The sequence below is a fragment of the Anomalospiza imberbis genome, chromosome 2 (genome assembly GCF_031753505.1).
Source record: "Anomalospiza imberbis isolate Cuckoo-Finch-1a 21T00152 chromosome 2, ASM3175350v1, whole genome shotgun sequence".
NCBI lineage: Eukaryota > Metazoa > Chordata > Aves > Passeriformes > Viduidae > Anomalospiza > Anomalospiza imberbis.
The window spans coordinates 7,095,252-7,114,274 of NC_089682.1; the positions used below are offsets into that span (position 1 = coordinate 7,095,252).

General features: G+C 39.7%; 1 protein-coding gene across 2 annotated transcripts in view; it reads left to right on the forward strand.

Annotated features, from left to right (window-relative positions):
- The window catches only part of MAOB (monoamine oxidase B), a 46,151-nt gene that overhangs the window by 19,055 nt on the left and 8,073 nt on the right, over nucleotides 1–19,023 (forward strand). For both annotated transcript variants that reach the window (XM_068179707.1, XM_068179708.1), the window contains exons 4-10: nucleotides 10,404–10,508; nucleotides 10,998–11,089; nucleotides 14,355–14,496; nucleotides 15,760–15,909; nucleotides 16,490–16,649; nucleotides 17,396–17,492; nucleotides 18,244–18,297. In XM_068179707.1, coding sequence (XP_068035808.1) covers nucleotides 10,404–10,508; nucleotides 10,998–11,089; nucleotides 14,355–14,496; nucleotides 15,760–15,909; nucleotides 16,490–16,649; nucleotides 17,396–17,492; nucleotides 18,244–18,297 — 800 coding nt within the window. The remainder of the gene's footprint in view (nucleotides 1–10,403; nucleotides 10,509–10,997; nucleotides 11,090–14,354; nucleotides 14,497–15,759; nucleotides 15,910–16,489; nucleotides 16,650–17,395; nucleotides 17,493–18,243; nucleotides 18,298–19,023) is intronic.

Genomic DNA, 19,023 nt, shown 5'->3' on the forward strand with positions numbered 1-19,023 from the left:
AAATAGTAACTGCAAAAGGCTCTGGGAATCAGACAGTCTTGTGGAGGCAGATCTGAGCCTCCACATGGTCTGAAATAGAACAGCTATGGCAAAGCTGTTAAAAAGCCCACGTATTCTCAGTAGTCATTCTCCAAAAGAGCATCCTTTCTCCTTTCCTGATATAGACCAATGCTGCACTTGCACAGAAAGGAAACTTTCCTTGTCAGACCCAAGGAAGTTAACTCTGGGTTTCATTATATGCTTAGGAAAAGCCATTGTGCAATGACTAGCAAAATATTTTAGTGGATGTTTGATCAAAGGTTAAAGACATTGACAGTTTTTAAAGCAGCAATAGAGAAAAGATGTCCTGTCATGTTTTCCATTATTTTTTTCCGCTCAATTGTTGTAAAAAAGAAGAGTGTTCTCAAAGTGACTGTCTATAATTACTGTGGTAGAACTAATGATACCTCCACACTGCTCTGTTTTGTGTGCCTCTGACATCGTCTTCAAAGCCAATTTTTCTGTTTGTTCACAGTATTTAGCCTTCAAATCCCTCCAACAGTGATAGGAGGTCATGCCACGAGGTGAAACACTTGACATGGCCAGTCAGGATGCCCAGCCTTTCAGGGCAACCTACTGTCCTAGCATGGTGGCATTCCAAAATACTGGCAGAAATCACTGTTTCTCGAGGTTGTTCCCAGTCAATTGTTAAAAGTCTCCAAGGAGAGAGATCCCAGCTGCTGGCTGAGTACTCCCAAACCATGCTAAGAGCCTAAAGGTTATATGGAAACAGTTTGTAGGCTCAATTGTCTGTAGGAGCTCCTGAAGAGAGGAGGGAGAGAACTGTGTGCCAGAACTCCCTGGTACCCAGGCAAGAGGTAAAGAGAAGAGATAATTCCACAGTCAACAGCACATCCTTTGCATTTCATGATTTCATTCATTTAAAGTCCTTTATTTCCATTTTTCTCCTGTGTTTATACAATTGTGGGGAATCATTAACATAGTTGAAGTATTACTCACAGTTAAATAATTGGCATGAGAGCACTATATAATAAACATATGCACTGGCTAAATCTTTAGCATTTCATGTATCTTCAACAAACCTTGCAGGGTTTTGAGCCATGTGACTTGTCCATGCTTTTCCTGAAAATGAGCAGTGCTCGTGTGCTCCTTGAAATCTGGGCAGTGCTCCCAAGTCGTGGATTCAAAGTACACAAAGGGCTGTGTCCCCTGTGTGAATTTGAATTCACATGCTGACCCAAGCTTTGTGACTGTGGTCAAATGTAATTAAATTCTGGACCACAAAATTATTTGAGCCCAGAGAGGCAATGAAACCTAAAGGTTTTAATTCTTCTTTTGCTGCACAAAAATCAGGCATCAGAGTGCATCTTGTAAAATCAGTCGCTGTTTTTACTTATACCCAAAGGCAAAATAAAGCCTTTCATAGTTAATTAAATTCATTTTAGAGGCTTTTTAATACAAGTAATATATGCAGCTTCTTTGTACTGCAAAATTAAAAGAATTCATTTTGTTGATCTCTGGGTGGGTCTCTGCTAATTAGGCTTTACCAACTTGATTGGGTTGCATGGTTCTTTTCTCCTTTAATCTTTTTTAATGCCAGGTTCTATTGTGAGATTATTTTTGGTCTTGCTTATATTACGTGTGATATCTTCACAGAAACTCAAAATTGTTTCTTGCCCTACATTTTTTTATTTTCCCTCCACTTGTTAAGCAGCCTTTTTCATGGTCTTTGAAAAGAGATTAGTATGTTCTTTTCATTTTTGTAAATACTGGTTCATCAGCCTTAGTGAGAAAATTAGTATAGCTCTGTAAGTAATATTTGGTAGGCAAATTGCTGCCTGAACACCATTGATTTTTCAATAGCCTAACTGAAATTAGGTTCATAAATCCAGATTTAAGAAGCAAAAGCAGAACTGCCTGAGAAGTCATCATCTCCTAACAGTTCTCCCAGTGGACAGGTAGGCAGATGTAAAATCTGTAAAAATGCTTCTTAAAATGAGATATCTGCCCAGGAGAGGATTCAGGGTCCTACCTTAGATATGCAAATTTGCAACTTTTGACTAGTGGTGTTTATTTTCCTCACCAAAATGACAGCTTTTGTCTTTTAAAAAAGCAAAGCTAAGAGCATATAGTCATGCTAATTTTTACCATGTAACAGTCTCTGGAAAGACTGAACTATGAAAACGTGCCAATTATTGTGGGGATTTAATTAACAAATTTTCTTTGTTAATTCAAGCTGTAATTCACTCCTGTGGAGTCTCATTAGCTGTGCCAACTTTCTGCATTTTAAAACGCAAATTTACCATGTTTTCAGTTGTAATGCAGGTTCATTCTCCAAGATAACTGTGGAACTGGTTTACTCTGCTATCCTAAATCTCTGTGAGGAAACATTTCTTTGTATGAATGGCTTGCCCAGTGAATGTTTTTACATGATTCCTTCATGTGTTGTGAGGATGATCCACTCTTTGTCCAGCTGTGGTGCCAACTGAACATCCTCTGATCCTATTTTCTGCCAGATCTTTTTATGGGATAATGCCATTGATGCTTCCTGCAAATTCCATATTACGAAAAATGGTAGAAACACTTGTTCCTTCTAATCTCTGTGTTGTCTCAGGGCATGCTGTGGATAGTGCCAACAGCTGGCTGAAGTAGCTGGCTATTTTCACAGCCTATTGCACCTGAAATATTCCTCATGTGGTTATAATTGAGTTGTTTCTTTAGCACCAAAAAGGCCCCATTGCCATGGTGGCATCCTGGGGGACTTTCAGGTTACGATGCTGGGGGAAACAGGAAGCATCCTCTCCCCAGTCACTGGAAGAGTTCTTGACAGCGACCTGCCACCACATCATGACCTCAGTTGAGTTTTCTGTAAGAGGATGGAGTTTCCTCATGCTCATCCCTCTGCCAGCAGCACTGGCTGGAGGTGTGTGAATGCATGACATGCCCACTTGAAGTTTGGCACCACTTTCACACAAAGATAAATAATTGACAGCTCTGGAGAGAGTGATAATGTGAACCCTGCCTGCAGCACCTCATGCAGGTGAATATTTAATCCTGTGCACAAAATACTTTTAACCAGGACCCCAAATTTGCACTGATTTTGCCAGGTTACCAACTGATCTATGGTAGACTTGCAGAACAAAATTTTACAGCCCTCTTGGGTGTCATTCATTTCCATCAGTATTGTGCTTATTAAAATGCACTTTGCAGTGGTCTTGTTCATGAATTAGAAATATGATGGTCACGTTATATTGGGATTTAATTAGCAGCTGGATAAGTGACTGCTGTGTCTAAAGCTACAGAATTTAATGGTGTTTCTTCTGTGATATCTGTGATACATGCACTGAAGCTAAGCAATATGATTTATTTAAGCTGCTCACCTGCCTTGTCTGCAAGTCTAAGGGCAGTATCTTCTGGCATAGTCTGTAATATAGAACATAACTGCTTAAATGCATTTTTGAATGACTAGATAAAAGTGCTTTCTTTGCTCTTTGTATATCTCAATTAGAGTGCAGTGAGAGAATGGAAAGACAGTGAGACTCAGTAGCTATCAGTTTAAATGAGGTGAAATAGCCTTGTGTTTTTTGTTTTCGCTCCTTTTTGGTGACAATTTGTGAACAAGAATTTGGGGAACTGGGAAGAAGGCATCTGAATGTTGAAGAAGCTGGGCATCTGGTGTCTTGAAAGGGAAGCCAAGTAAATTCAAAGACAATTAAATTGCTGCAGGGCCTTGATAGTGTCACGTGTCATTACTGGAACTCAGATCTATGTTCTTTTATCACTTTACTGGAGATGAGGATGCAGACATTCCTGCCACAAGATGCTGTGTCATTATCACACTCACCTGTAGCTTCAAAAGTGAGTCTGAGGTTGACCAGGCTTAAGTTGGTGAAAGCGTCTTCCAGACCCCCAGAAGGGATGTCCTCCAGATGGAGAATAAAGAGCAGCTTTTGGCAGGAGTATAGGAAAAGCTGGACCTGTTTGGTCTCACTGGACCTGCCCTGTAAATAGAGGGGCATCTTCCCTTTTCTCCAGATCAGCCAGCTAGCAGTATTTGCAAAAAGAAATCTCCTAATTAGGACTTTTTAAATTAAAATATAGATATTTGTATTAAAGCAGCTTAAAAGAAGCAATTATGGACAGCAAATCTGCAAAGTGATCTCTGTCAAGGGGGGCTGTAAAGCAAGGTCTTGCAAAGGGTGTTTATTGATCAAGAAGATTGAATGGAAGGCTGGAAGCTGTGACCTAATGGCAGCAAGAGGATGAAAGCAGTAAGAAGAAAAATGTACTGTGAATAAAGTATGCATTTCCTAATTAAATTTGAGGGGAAAAATTCTTCCTGAGTCTTAGCTTTCCCAGACTCCATGGGAAGTCTGTTCGTGAGGAGACAAGGAAAAGGACTCGTGCTTCCACCTAGATTATTTAATAGAGGCTGCTGGGAGAAAAGCTTCAATTCCATCTGATTGTAGAACTGATTTGTTTCCCTTGAGAAGCTGATTAATGTCTACAGGAAAACAGAATAAGGGAAATGTATACTTAATACTGGAACAACTGGCTGAGCATGCTGGGTTTCACATGGCTGTAAAATTTTATGTAAGCTTTCATATTTCTAGTGACCCCAAAGTCACGTTCTACGTAAACCCAGTGTTCTGGTTGTGGGACAGTGTGTCTACTCTGTGATACTGAGGGCAAATGCTCTTTTAAAGGCTTTCTTTCAAATGAATCCCCACTTTTCTTTTGTTTTCATTTTCATGCCCCATTTATCTGCTTTTTAGAAGGGAAGGAAAATTTTTCTTAAGACTAATTCTAGAAATACTGAATATTTTCTACTCCTTTTATCCATTTTGTTGACTGGTTTAATTCACGTGTTGAAAGCTCACATACAAGCTCAGTATCAAAGAGTATTTAGAAATAAAGTCCCTATATATCTGTTCTTCATAAGATACCTTAATGTTTTTTCTAAAGGTGTTTATAAATGTCTGAAAACAAAAAAATCTGATTCTAGTAGGAAGGCCAGTTGGTTAATTATTTTCAGAGCTGATTGGAACAAATAATCATGTATATATATAATTATATATGGACTTTAAATTCAGAGCAGATCCTCAAGATCCTCAGTTTCACTTTCCATATCACTTTGGTGGTGTTTCTCTAATTCTGCTTTTTTTCAAGTATGACAAGTATTTAACAGATTGCATGACCAGTGCAGCAGAGTGAAGATGGACTTTATTTCCATAATACAACAGAAACAAGTTGGTCCCAATTAGCTCCTTTCCTTTTCAAAATGTATATTTCAAGCCACTGTGTCTGGCTCTGCAGCACTTAAAATGGAATTAGTTTTCTTAATGAAATTCCCAAGACGTGTTGGCATCCACAGCTGATGAACTCAAATTAAATATTGAAATATATTTGGAGGACATTTTAGCATATCTTAATGTTCTAGCTTTGCACCATCAGTTGTAAGGTTTTTTTCTGCTGCAATTATATTTTCTAACCTATAGATCTTCTTACCTGTCAGTGTAGTAACCAGCCAAACATTTGAGATCCTGAACAGTTTTGCAATGACAGGAGATTTATTGAAGCTCAACTCTGTTACAGTTTCTAAGTAGGTTGTAAAATCCCTCTAATTTTGGTCCAGCTACTTGCCATTTTTTAATTGAGAATTATACATGAGGCTTAGTCTCAAAAATGTCTTGTTAGATGTTATGAATTAAAAACAAAAAAACCTCAAAAAACCAACAAACAGACACACACATCCCCCCAAAAAAAACCCAAAAAGTACCCCCAAAAAAACCAAACCAAAATTACGCTTTTCCATAAGGCAGCAGACGAAAAACAGCATCTGAGACAGGTACAGAGTTACAGCCTGAAGTGATGCTGTTCTGTTTCTGATTTTCCTTGTCACAGCTTGGGGTCTTATGATTCCTGAGCTTTGCATGAATGACATTACTGGGATTTTAAACTGAGAAAACAGTGTGTGTGCTGCACCAGTGCTGTGAATCAGCAGAGGGCACTACGTGCTAATAAACATGTGTGGCTGTGAATTAACATGCAGAGTGACAGTCTTGGTGAAGTGAGCATCAGTTAGTCCAAGGTTTAGATGGTTTAGCTGAGGGAATATCTGTGCTCAGCGAGAGCTGACTTTATTTATACGATGTTTATACTGTGCTATGAAAAATGCATGGATCATTGTCACCAGGGGCTTCAGTTCACAGTGCTGCATCTCACTCTGCCACTACCTGGGTACATAATGTTTAGGGGAGCCTGAAGTTGTCCTGGGCCTGCAAAAGCAGGTTTTCTCCTGAGAATCCCACTCTGCATTGAGATACTGATATTTCCTGGCAGTCCTTTCTCAGCCAAGTATTTTCTCACTGTCACCTTCACAGGAGAAGGCGTGTGAGATCTGGTCCCTGTGCCCCCCTGCGTGCTGGGGCTGATATTCAAGGAGCTACTGATATTCAGTTGTCATGTTATGGGATTTTTTCCCCCTTTAATAACCCATTTCTTATGTCAGCCATTTGAACTGAAAAAGACCTGATGTATAAAGAAATGTTATTTCTGCATGACTTGCACGGGTCCATTGTAACTCAGGCAAATGTTGGTTGACGTGAAGCAGATGGCTGAGGAAAATCTACTGGGAATTGTAAAGTTTGTGACAAACATTGGGTTTCTCATTTCCCTACTGGTTTATTCTTGGGACAGCTGGGTTGCATGAGTTTCCTCTCTTTAGTTTCATCTTCTTCAGTGAGCTTTAGCCCCCACTGCACCAACAGCATTTGTGGGCACCGAGTGGTCCCTGCAATGGCTGGTAGATCTGCAAGTGCTGATGCTGCTGTTGTGGCTTTTTTTGAAGAATTACAAGTGGCATCATGAAACCATTTCTAAAATTTTACATGCAAATAAAAAAGGTTAAGGAATACTTCTGAGCATCATAGAACTGGTGTTGAAATACCTTGTCAAATGATTGGAAGGGATGGTTATTGCTGGTGGTTTTATACAGCTCTGATTTAGGTATAAAAATCTTTGAAAAGGAAATGTTTTGTGTATCTTGGGGCATGCAAGTGCCTTGTTATTCTTTAGAGATTACACACCACCAGGAGGCACAGAGAATGCTATTCCCAGCAAATAAGAAAATTTTGCCTAAATATCAAAAAGGTTTTTGTGTTTGCAAAAATGAAAATTTAGCACAAGTGAAGCTGAAATGTTTTGGTTTCTTGGTAACTACTCAGAGCCATCTCTAGTCTTTCTTTGCTGCTGCTAATTTTGTTTCTGTGTAGAGCCTAGACTGGCAGTCTTTTCTCAAACAAAATTCTGATTGACAGCTCCTGGAGTTTTGTTTGTGAAAAATATAAGGATCAGGCCTTAGGAGCTCTTGAAAGTAACTTTGACAGGAAACTCACTAACTTTGATGGCTGCTTTTATTTTTTTCAGGTAGAAGTTTGTTCGTGTGCTTTATGAGACTTACCCCCCCAGATTCCTACACAAGAGACATATCCAAGGTTTTGCTTTTGGCAGTTCAAATGCAGTGAAATAGAAGAACAGTAAAACAGAAATATGGTTTGTGTGTCTCTTAGCCGTGCGCTCATGAGGAAGCACCGCAGGGAGTTCATAAGACTTGAGTTAACTCAGAGGGGATAACTGGGTTAGGGTTGCCTCTGGCAGACCAGGAAGCTCAGAACAAAATCAATAATTAGAATAACCCATTCTGATTCTATCCTGGTTTTCTTGAGCACAGCAGTATGTTTGTTTCATAAACCTAAATTTGGGACACAGATAAATTTTGAAACCAAACTGATAAGCTCTGGCTTTGGAATACTTACAGGATGCTGACACTAGTGAAGGCTCCAGAGTGCAGAAGAAGCCACAGTAAAACTGACTTTTTGAGCCATAGGGCCAGTTATGGAATTTTAATGGGCCCCAAATATCTAAAAGATAATTTCCAACATGGTTGAGATGTTATCACGTGGGACAGGAAGGCACTTGGTCTGAGAGGTTTTGTTCTTCTCTCACAGCCCTTTGGCAGCCAAGTATGAACTGATGTGTGTCCCAGTATAAATTGATTCCATGTGAAGAGACTCCATAGTAATACCCAGATGTTCATGCTGGCACCAAATGCCTCTGATGAAGCAAACTTTTTCTGTTCATCTCCATCTACAGGGATATATTTTCCTGATTCCAGATTTTGTTTTCCTGATTCCAATATTTTCATACGGTTGAGTACAAAAAATGTAGAAATGCACTTTGATTTCATGCTGAATGAAAAAGAAAAAAAAGACAACCCTTCATTTTCTGGGTGAACATGTGCCAAAATGTCCATCTTTAAATTGGAAGTGCTAGGTTTAGTGGAAGGTTTTCAGCCTTGGTGCCTCTGGCACATGACGTGACTGGAGATCTACTCTGGCTGTGACAAAACTTCTGGTTGAAAACTTCTAAAAATTTGATTTTGGCATTGTAAAAACCATAATTTGTCCCCCAAAGCACTGCAGAATTAAATTGTTGCCTTGTAGCTACTTCTTGTCCATTTATCAAAGAATTAAATCCTTTCATCTCCATTTTGCTTTCTTCCTAACTTGCATTGCCTTGGTGTTTTTGGCAATGATTCCATTAGGGTCTTCTGTCCATAAAGACTAGGTGAAAAACCAGTTTCTTCTTCACTTTCTCTGACCTATTTGGGAGTTTTGTAAACTAATTTTCTCTTATTCTTAGGTTTGATTTTTTTCTTACTGATTTTTTGAGTATCCTTCTCTTTGAATTGAAAGTCCTCAGAGTTATTAGCCATCATTTTTCAAAGTTATATCTCATTTTGTTACTTCTAGACCAGGTTTTGAGTGTTTCAGGATCCCTTTGTGCCCTTTTACTGTATCTTCTGGTGCTTGCAGACATCTGCAGATTTGAATAATGTGCTTTCTGTCCCTTCTTTCACAGTATTAATAAAGAGGCTAAATCAAATCAGGCCTGACATTTCTTTGAGTAAGTGGTCTTTGGTTATTTCATTTCAAAAAGACACTGTTGTTGTTGTTACCTGGTTATAAATATTAAATCTTGGTGCAGTATGATTTTGCTAAGCCAGTGTAAATACTTTTTAAATGATGGATTGGTGTGGCACTGCATCAAATATCTATAAAAATTAGCACTTCTCCTCTTTGACATTCATGCTCACGCAGTGCACACTTAAATACAAATTTAATATAAATTAATATAAATTTTGAAAAATAAGCTGTGGCCTGCAATATGGCTTTTATTATTTTTATATCTTATGGACTCCAGAATGCATTGTGAAAAAACAATATCCAAATAATGCTAATGATCCTTTCTTTGTAAATTTTTAAAGGTATTAGGCTGCCACCCATGTAGTCAGACAGGGAAATCCCATGCAAATAAAACAGCTCTACAAATTGCACATTGTCTTCCACTCTTAATTAAGCTAGACTTTCTGAACATCTAGTAATGGAGATTTAGATACCAAAAAATCTGACTATTAAACATGTAATTATGACATTGGTATTGGCAACACTGTCCCATTCTGTAATTTACAGCTAGGGGTCTTGGGCTGGAAGAATAAGTCTCATCAGTAAATGCTACATTTTCTGCAGTGCTGGTAATTTTTAGGTTAGCTGGGACTGTTTTTTCCCAGGAAGGTCTCTGAGCTATGATTTAGTATATAATAAAGCTTACCACAACTACTTTTGTCTGATTTTGAAAGGAAAAAAAAAAACCTAAACTGCTAAGTGCAATTAACAGTGAAATGTTTTCATGAACAGTTAGGAGGGAAAAATAATTAAAACAGATAAATAAATAAATAGATAAATAAACACATATATGTATCTCTCCTTTTCAGTAGCGAATAGCCAATTTTTCAACTCAGTCAAACAATGCTGTTTCATCTCATTTTTTTGGTCTGATATTTGTGGCTCTACTGCAGGGTGTTAGTTTGGTTGCCCAGAATTACCAAATGTGAAGCTTTGAAGGTAAAGTATCAGTTCTGCTCTGGCTTGCTAAAGTCTGACTTGCTAATTCAGCTGTGTATCACACTAAATTTCACGTGCAGAAGAACAGGAATAACAGAATAACCCCCTAGAGCTGGTTTCCAAGATCATGTTCAGGCAACCTTTGAGTATCTCCAATTGTGGAAGACACCACAACTTCTCTGGGCAATCAGTGCCATTGCTCAGGCACCCTCATGGTGAAAAAGCATTTCCTGAAGTTCAGAAGGAACCTCCTGTGTTTTTGTCCTGTGTCCTGCACACACAGACAGTGACCCATCAGAAGCTGCCACTTGGATTGATTAAATTTGTGCTTTTTGTGGACGCTTAACCTTTTGGTGCTGCTTCCCATGCATGGAACCCATGATTATGGTTATCTTTTGGGGTTTTTAATGATGTTTTTGTTTGGTTTTCATATTTTAGGGTAAATCTTACCCCTTTAAAGGCCCATTCCCTCCTATGTGGAATCCCTTGGCCTACCTGGACTACAACAACCTATGGAGGACCATGGATGAAATGGGAAAGGAGGTATGGCATGAGCATTGCAGCTGAATCAGCTCAACTTGTCTCCCTGAGGGGCAGAGGGAAGGGATCAGGGTGCAGACAGGCAAAGCTGCTCTGCCTTGAACAAACCCAGTGCTGGCAAGAGCAGCCACACATTTTGGTACCCACTGATGGCCAGAGCACATCTGAGAGTGGCCACCTGGAAGCTCTTCTGAATTCTGTGCTGCTGAGCTACAAAATTTAGAAGATGTTGCTCTTACTTGTCTAGATAAATGTGAGAGATATAGAATAACTTGGAGACATTTCTTAACTCTAAAACTGTTCTATATTTTTCAATCTAAAAAAAAAACCCAAGCAAACAAACAAATCCCTTCCCCCAAAAGCATTCTCTGTTAAGTTCAGTGTTGCCTGCCAGAAATTTGCAGGCTGAATTAGCATTTAAAGACAAGTTTATTTGTATTTCTTTGCCGTTCATTCACTAGCTGATAAATGCTTTTATTTATGTCTCCTTAGATTCCCAATGAAGCTCCATGGAAGGCTCCACGTGCAGAAGAATGGGACAAAATGACTATGCAAGATTTCATAGATAAAATATGCTGGACAAAGTAAGGAACTTTTTAATGTGAAATATTATGGTTTATATTTATATTCTTTAGAGCTCCAAATAAGCATTACTGCTTTGCAAACAGATATAGCAGTCACTAAAACACAACCCTTTTAAAGAAAAGGGGTGAGAAAATCCTGTAATAATGGGCTACGACACCTGTCAGCACACTCAGAAGATTCTGTTACATTTCCCTAACTTTTTAGACAAAAATAAAAAGAAAGAGAAATACATTTGAGAAGGCATGTTTCTGAAGAGATGGATTGCACCCTAATCTGTTATGTGCACTTTCCTGCTCTTTACTGTGTGTTTAGCCTTTCAGAGAAAAATGTTATGGTTACAGCAGGTTTTTGAATCAAACTGATGTGTGTTGATGGAACAACACACATTTATTCTGTGCTGGACCAGCTGATTCTACCAAAGTGCTATGAAGATAACATTTATCTTTCAGTAGTACTAAATCACTTTAGAACTCATCATTCTATTGTCTAGCTGTTGCACTATATGCCACGCAGGGAAACTGGAAATGCTTTCTGTTTTTATGTATACATCAAAGCAAGTTTTCTTTACTTGCCATTCAACAGCAGTTTGATTGTTTTTCTTCTCACTGTAGGGAAAAAAATCCCATTAATTCTGGTTGCTGTGGAGCAGATTGATTTCTACAGCAACCTCTTCAGAATTGCTGAGTACCCAACACATGGCTGCCGTGAGCTCGAGCTTGGTGAAGAAACATGTTAGTGCCCACTAGGGCTGGTGCTGTCACTGACATTTTTATGGGGCATTTCTATGGCTTCAGGCAGCCCCTAGAGAGCAACATGGCCTTTGCTGCTCGTGTTGGGCCTGTTGGAGTGAGTCCAGATGAGGCCACAAAGATAATCTGAGGGCTGGAGCACCTCTGCTGTGAAGATGGGCTTAGAGGATTGTTCAGCCTGGAGAAGAGAAGGCTCCAGAGAGACTTTAGAGCACCTTCCAGTGCCTAAAGGGGCTACAGGAGAACTGGAGAGGGACTGTGAATGAGGACATTAGTAACAGAACAAGGGGTTCTGGCTTAACACTGACCGAGGGCAGGGTTAAATTTGGTATTTGGAAGACTTTTTTTACCACGAGGTGATAAGGCATTGTCACAGGTTGCCCAGAGAAGCTGTGAGCTGTCCATCCAGGGAAGTGTCCAAGGGCAGGCTGGAAGCCACCTGGTCCAGTGGAAAGTGTCTCTGCTCATGACAGGGCAGTTGGAGCTGGAAGTGATAAAGGGCACTTTAAGTTCTTTCACCATTCTATAATTCTGTGGTTGTTAATGGGCAACAGGCTGTTGTCCAAAAACTTGGAATCTTCTGCTTCATGGTTTTGCTTTCACAAGAGTGACAATTGCACAGAAGCACATAGAAAACCTTTCTCCTTTGTGCCATGGTCCATATTGAGTAAAACCAAAGGGAAATGTGTGCTGACGGCTGTGCTGGCCCTCTGAGCCTTGGACAGGGTGAGGAACTGTGCAAGTGAGCAAAACACCACACACTGGTGCTCACTCAACATCCAATAGCTCCTGTGACTACAGTCATCTTTTTTCCAGCTCTGATGGAATGAGACTTGACATTTTACCTGAATATTGGCATAAACTGCAGATGCTTTTCAGATTTTATATGTGCATCTTGGCTTGATTTGCTTTGTTTGTTCAAGATCGAGGTAACAGGCTGCATAAACATCCCACCCTGGAAGGTAATGATCCAGAAGGGCAATCTTCTACTCTTTCCTCTTATCTAACAGACTGTACAGGTTTGCTTTTGGCTAGAGCTGCATGCTGGAAATATCCTGAGTGCTCTTGCTTGAAATCATACTGCCATTTCTAGATAAAACATCAGGAACTGAAAAGCAATGGGAGAAGGTGGCAGAATCCGGTGGAATGTAACCACCATGTAATAGTATCTGCTTATAAAGTATTAATAAATACATATACATTAGGCAAAATATCTCATAGAGTTGATAGTGTTTTACAGTATGTGTTTATACAGATGAAAAACTTACTGAAAATTCCTGTATTATTTTTGGCTGTCAGGAATGAATTCACAATGCACCCATATTTCAGAAAATGGACCAGTTTTGTACTTGAGTGGGACTCTGCATTTTTAGAAAGGAAAGAAGATTCCTTTTTATGTGTAGATCTAGTGTTCTATGAAGCAGTATGTTAGAGTTACTTTTTTTTTTTTTAAGCTTGAAGACTAAAAAAAAAATTAAAGAAGCAACCAGAAGGGGATTCTGCACTGGGTTTGATGCCTTGCATATGAAGTATCTATAGAATCTTCATCCCTATTAGTTACAATGCAGTTAAACTGAGAATCTCCTGGTCCTGTCCATGTCTCTTTAAACTCCTCCACAGAGTGAAGGCAGAGGGAAGTGTTTACTTGTAACAGGAGGAATATTTCCTTGAGTCTTAATTAATCCTCTTAGTGCACTTCAAAATCTTGTACAGGCTTATACAGTAATTTACAGTAGAGCTGCTATGAAAGAACAGCTTACAGGACATGAAGCAGTGATCCCTTTTCAGACACAGGTCAGTTTTCTGTGTTCATTGCCACTGGATACCAGGACACTGTTTAAAATACTGAGTTGAGCTACCAAAAGTATCCTTTCCTTTTTCTTGCCAGACTCTGACATGAATTCTGTCATTTCTGCTATGGCTTCCTACTTACATTTCTTTCCTTGTTGTGTTCCAGCTGCAAAACTCTCCCTGAGCAGAGGATTGGACAGTGAATGAATGCTGAATAATCCACCGATCTTAGATAATTAGCTTAGAAAAGACCTCTAACTTTTTTTACTATGGGTTTTGAATAATCTCTGTGCTGAGTTCTTGAGGGAACAGGCATTCAGCAGGGGCAGACAGGGATGCAGATCTGGTTTGTAACCCAGGAACTGTGGACAGGGTGGTTTTGGAGTCCAGTGAAGACAGGAGGGCTTCCTGTGCTTAATCCTGAAGCTAGGATGACAGGCTAACTTTGCATTAGTTGCATAAAGTGATATAATCTTGGTCTTTGTCTCTCAGTGTCCTAATTTTTATGGAATACAGGAGTGTTTCAGTAATATTTTTTGCAGGATTACTTGAAAAATGTTGCATAAAAGGAATTGATAATTCCTTACTTCAGCTGATGTTAAGGAATTCTTTTCCCCCACAGTGAAAGAAAAGGTTGCCAAAGAGAGGCTCCTGCCTACTCAAGAACAATCTTGTCAGCATTATTCTGTTTTTAAATTAACTAGCTTTCCTGTCTTTGTTGCAGAGCTGCCAAGAGTTTTGCAACTCTGTTTGTGAACGTGGATGTCACTTCTGAACCCCACGAGGTCTCTGCCCTTTGGTTTTTGTGGTACGTGAAGCAGTGTGGGGGCACAGCACGAATATTCTCAACGACCAACGGGGGCCAGGTACTGTCAGCCATCACCTCCTGCAGCTCTTGGCAGGCCTTGGTTTAATTTCATTCTTTTTCTGGTTTATTTTAGTCCAGAGACATCAATGACTTTTGAGCAAGTAGCACACTGATAACTAGTTTTATTAATTTACTCTTTAATCTGGATCTTGCAAAACTAGTGCTTAAGGTTGCTCCCTACTGATGGTATTGCCCCAGGGATCAGAAGATTTGTAGCTGGCTTTTTTTTTTTTTTGACCCAGATTAAAGCATTTGCTTTGCTTATCCTCATTGAAAAGAGAAAATTTTACTTATGCTTATTTGTGTCACGAGGCTGAAGCCATCCTAAGCACTGCAGAAGCACTTAATGGAGATGGCAGTGTCAGCTGCAAGTTAATACTAAAAATGTAGCCCTGAGCTGGGTTCCTAAGATGCAAATTTCCAAGCATTAACAACATTAAGATTTTAAGATCGGTCTAAAGAAAATTAACACCCCTGCTTAAATATGGTATTGCTTTGAAATGTTTGCAATCTGGTACATTAGAACTGCTTTTGCATTTGAAGAAAGTAAAGACTCTGTTAATGGTCTTCTACTTGAGAAGTGCAAATTTCACTAATTGTATTGGAAATGGCTATATTTTTAGAAATGCTAAATATTTTCTCATAAATAAAAATGCAAATACATTAACCATATTAAAATGCATAAATATGCATAGATAAGCAATTACTGTATATTATTTAAGTTAAATATGTTTAATTAAATATGATTTGAATTCTGTACTATGTTAGAGATTATTTGAGTTTAAGTTGGGTTGAATTATATAGTGCAGCAGACATTTTTGATGTGGGCTGTGTGACTTCTTACACCTTGTTATTTATTATGAAGATCAAGTTTCCTACTTCTGATACAAAGAGCTCTGCAGTGATGAGTGAGTCAGAGAAAGGTTTGAAGGTTTAAGCACTTTTCAGAAGTCTTGCAGATTCACACAGGGCTGTAGAATCTTTTTGGAGACCACATTTGGGGGAGGGATTTTCTTACAAGTCTACAATTACTTTTAGTTTTGACTAGAGTTCAAATGATGGTCAAATGTGGGAAGGATTTGTGAAGCTGATGGAAAAAGAAAGTAAAATGGGTGCATTTCCAGGTGAGACTGCAAAAATTCCCAAAAACGGTTCGATAACAATGGAAGAAGGGGGTTTGTTTTGAATGCTGAGAGAAATGCCTGCCATGGTACATGCTCCACAAGCGCTGCTCGGCTGAGCTGTCTTTTCTGTGCTTCAGGAGAGGAAGTTTGTTGGGGGCTCTGGGCAGATCAGTGAGAGGATGATGGAGCGCCTGGGGGGGCGGGTGCGGCTGCGGAAGCCGGTGGTGCGCATCGACCAGTCCGGGGACGGCGTCATCGTGGAGACCCTGGACCACGAGCTGTATGAGGTGATGGCATGTCCAGTAAGAAATCCTCAGTGGTGGGATGGGTGGCTACAAAACCTTTAGCTTTTCCTTTTTGGCCTGAAGTAACAGCAGTGTAGGAGCTTTAAAGTGCTGCCTAAAAGCAAAGTGTGGATTCAAACTTTTCCTTTCCTGGCATCTCTTTGTGTTCACTTGCCTTGTGAATTAGAGGGCAATTGTAAGGTGTAAAATGTAATTTAGCAACAAACTTTGAGTGAAAAACACTGCAAGCTTTGCTTCCAAGTTGTAACAGAGGAGTCCAGATGGAAGAGAGACCAGTGGACTCTTAGAGCACAGTGCTTTCTTTTAAACACCAGGGGAAGGGCAGCTGCCCATCATTTGAACAGATGGCTGTTTATGTAATGCTTGTTTGCTATTTAATGAGCACGATTTTGTGAGGGTTTAGTTTTGCAATTCTTATGCTAAATGCCAAAATTGCTTCACAAGATACACCCTGCTGCCTCCCCAGATGTCCTCCAAGACTATTAGAGCAGTACTAGAGCAGTACACACTTGGGCTGAAGTAGGGGAGAATGTATCTGGCTTATGGATAATTTCTTTTCCAGGGCAAATATGTGATCAGTGCCATTCCCCCAGCTCTTTGTTTGAAGATTCATTTCAACCCACCTTTGCCCCCAATGAGGAACCAGCTCATCAACAGAATCCCCATGGGCTCAGTCATCAAGTGCATCGTGTACTACAAGGAAACTTTCTGGAGGAAGAAGGGTATTGCATTTTAATGAAAGGAATATTAGTGACAGAGAGAGGGAAGAGAATACCTGGCTCTTTGTTCAGAGACAGACTCTTTGTTCAGAGCATGCTAAATCTTAGAAGGAGACTTCACGTTCTTCTATGCCTTTTTTGCCTTCCCCTGTGAGAGAAACTTGAGAGATCACTTGGGAAGAGAGGGTGGGTGAGGGAATGAAAAAAGGAGGTAGTCATGAAGGGAGAATTCATGCCTGTTGCTTATTGCCTTGGTTGTTCTGCTGTCCTCTCCTTGAGTGGCACTGGGTATGGGATGAGTCTCTCACTTGTGCAGGGCTGTAAAGGTACAAGTGATGTGTGATGGAAGGGTCTGCAAAAATTCTGCTTTCTGGATGGACTGGACAGCATTAATTGAAAGTGTCTGCACACAGACATCCCCAGCTGGGCTAGTCATCCTAGGCTTCTCTTACATGCTGAATGCTTCCATCATGACTCCTCTTTTGGAATTCACTGACTCCAAGGCGAACTGCAATGCAGCAACACCCACTTCTCATTAGTGGCTTTTATGAGCCCACATCTGTTTGCCTACAAATGTCATCCACCCCCCCACCTTTGTAAATGAACTTGGGAGTTCAGGATTCTGTCATGTTCTGGCTATTAGTCTTGGGATAGATCAGCAGGAGGTGACTGAGTATTTTACAACTTCTTGGAAGCTCCTGTGTTTTGATTCATGGATCATGGCTGCTTTTCCATCTTGTTCTCACCAGGGTATTGTGGTACCATGATAATTGAAGATGAGGAAGCTGCAATTGGTCTAACACTTGATGACACTAAGCCTGATGGCAGCTTTCCTGCCATAATAGGGTAAGGGACAAAGAAAGTGTCTTGTCTAGTTAATGCTTTTTATTTTGTCTTAGAGGTAACAATTGAAGTGGAAAATATGATACTTCTGAAAGAAAATTCTTGAAAATAATTAAAAGTTGACTTTCTCAGCACACGGTAATGTTCTATGATTGTTGTACTTCAGATTTTTCATCTATGATTTCATTGCTAATTTAAAAAAATTAAATCCTACTTAACTTTCTACTTTTTATCACTGTAATCTTTTGCCTTTGTGTGTGGCAAAGTACAAACTTGGAGAAGAGGAAAGGAAAGAGAAGAAAAAAGAGGATAATTACAAAAATGTAAAGTTTTCTCTAAGTACTTCAGTTCTTTAAATGAAAATTTGTTTTCTAGAATTAAATTTATTTTTTTCTGGTTATTTTAGCAACCAGAGAATATGATCAGTCTTAAAAGTTTTATTAAAAAATTATTTCCAGCTCAATCCCAGGTATAGTGTCATTGCTATATGCCTTCACCCAAGACTGTATAAAATTAAAGTAATTGGGAAACAGCTCATGCAAATATTCTAACATGAATTTCAGAGTGGTTCCTTCCTAAAAGAGTCTTGCAAGCAGCAGGTAGAGCATTATGCAGAAAGGTGAAATGGATGGTTTTATTTGAAACCCTGAAGCTATTACTGTGAATCACAGCATCTCATCATAAGTTATTGGCATTTTAAATAATGCAGGAGATGTAGCAGCATAATGGGAGTAAATTGTTTGTGGTCTTCCAGCTTCATTCTCGCTCGGAAGTGCAGAAGACTGACAGGTCTCACGAAAGAAGAAAGGTAAGTACAAACCTTGGAGATCTGTGTGGAATTCGAATCAAATTTTTTTTATAAGTGACCAGAGCAGGAAAAAAAATGCCCTGATTTGAAAGAAGTTGCCTGTAAGCTTGTGCCAGTAGGCAGACATTAAGTGGTTTTGGATGAAGGACCATTGAAGGACCATTACTTGCGTTTGGATGAAGGATCCATGGAATTCCCACATAGCTCTTGCCCTTTGGAAACTCTCTGGTCCTGGTTCTTATTTTCCCACAAGGCTTCTCTATTTATGTGACTCTTGCTAAGGAACAGCTCTAAGGTGCTCAATATGAAAGCAGTGTAGATATTCTGCTGGAAAGGGTCCAGGACCAGCCTCCTTTTCCTGCTCCTCCTCCCACTCCTGCCTCCCTGGCTTCCTGCAGGTGCCCTGAGCTCTTGGAAAGCTTGTCAGAAGGGAAAGGTTTGGCCTCTGCATTTGATTTTATCTTTATTTTCTGTTAACCCTGGAGGGTCCTTTCAGTGTCTGTAACTTAGTACAACTTGCACCTGTAGCTGCTATGAGCAAGCTTCAGCATCATGGAGGGATCAGAAATCTGCCTCCATCTCTGCAGCCTCAGTATGGGGAAAAATGCCCTTCAGGCACAGATGGAGGTCATTTTACTGTCTTCTTGAAACAAATCTCTGCATAGAGTAGTGCTCTTTGGTATATTACTAAAATGGAATTTATAAAGTAAAGAATTTTTATTTTCC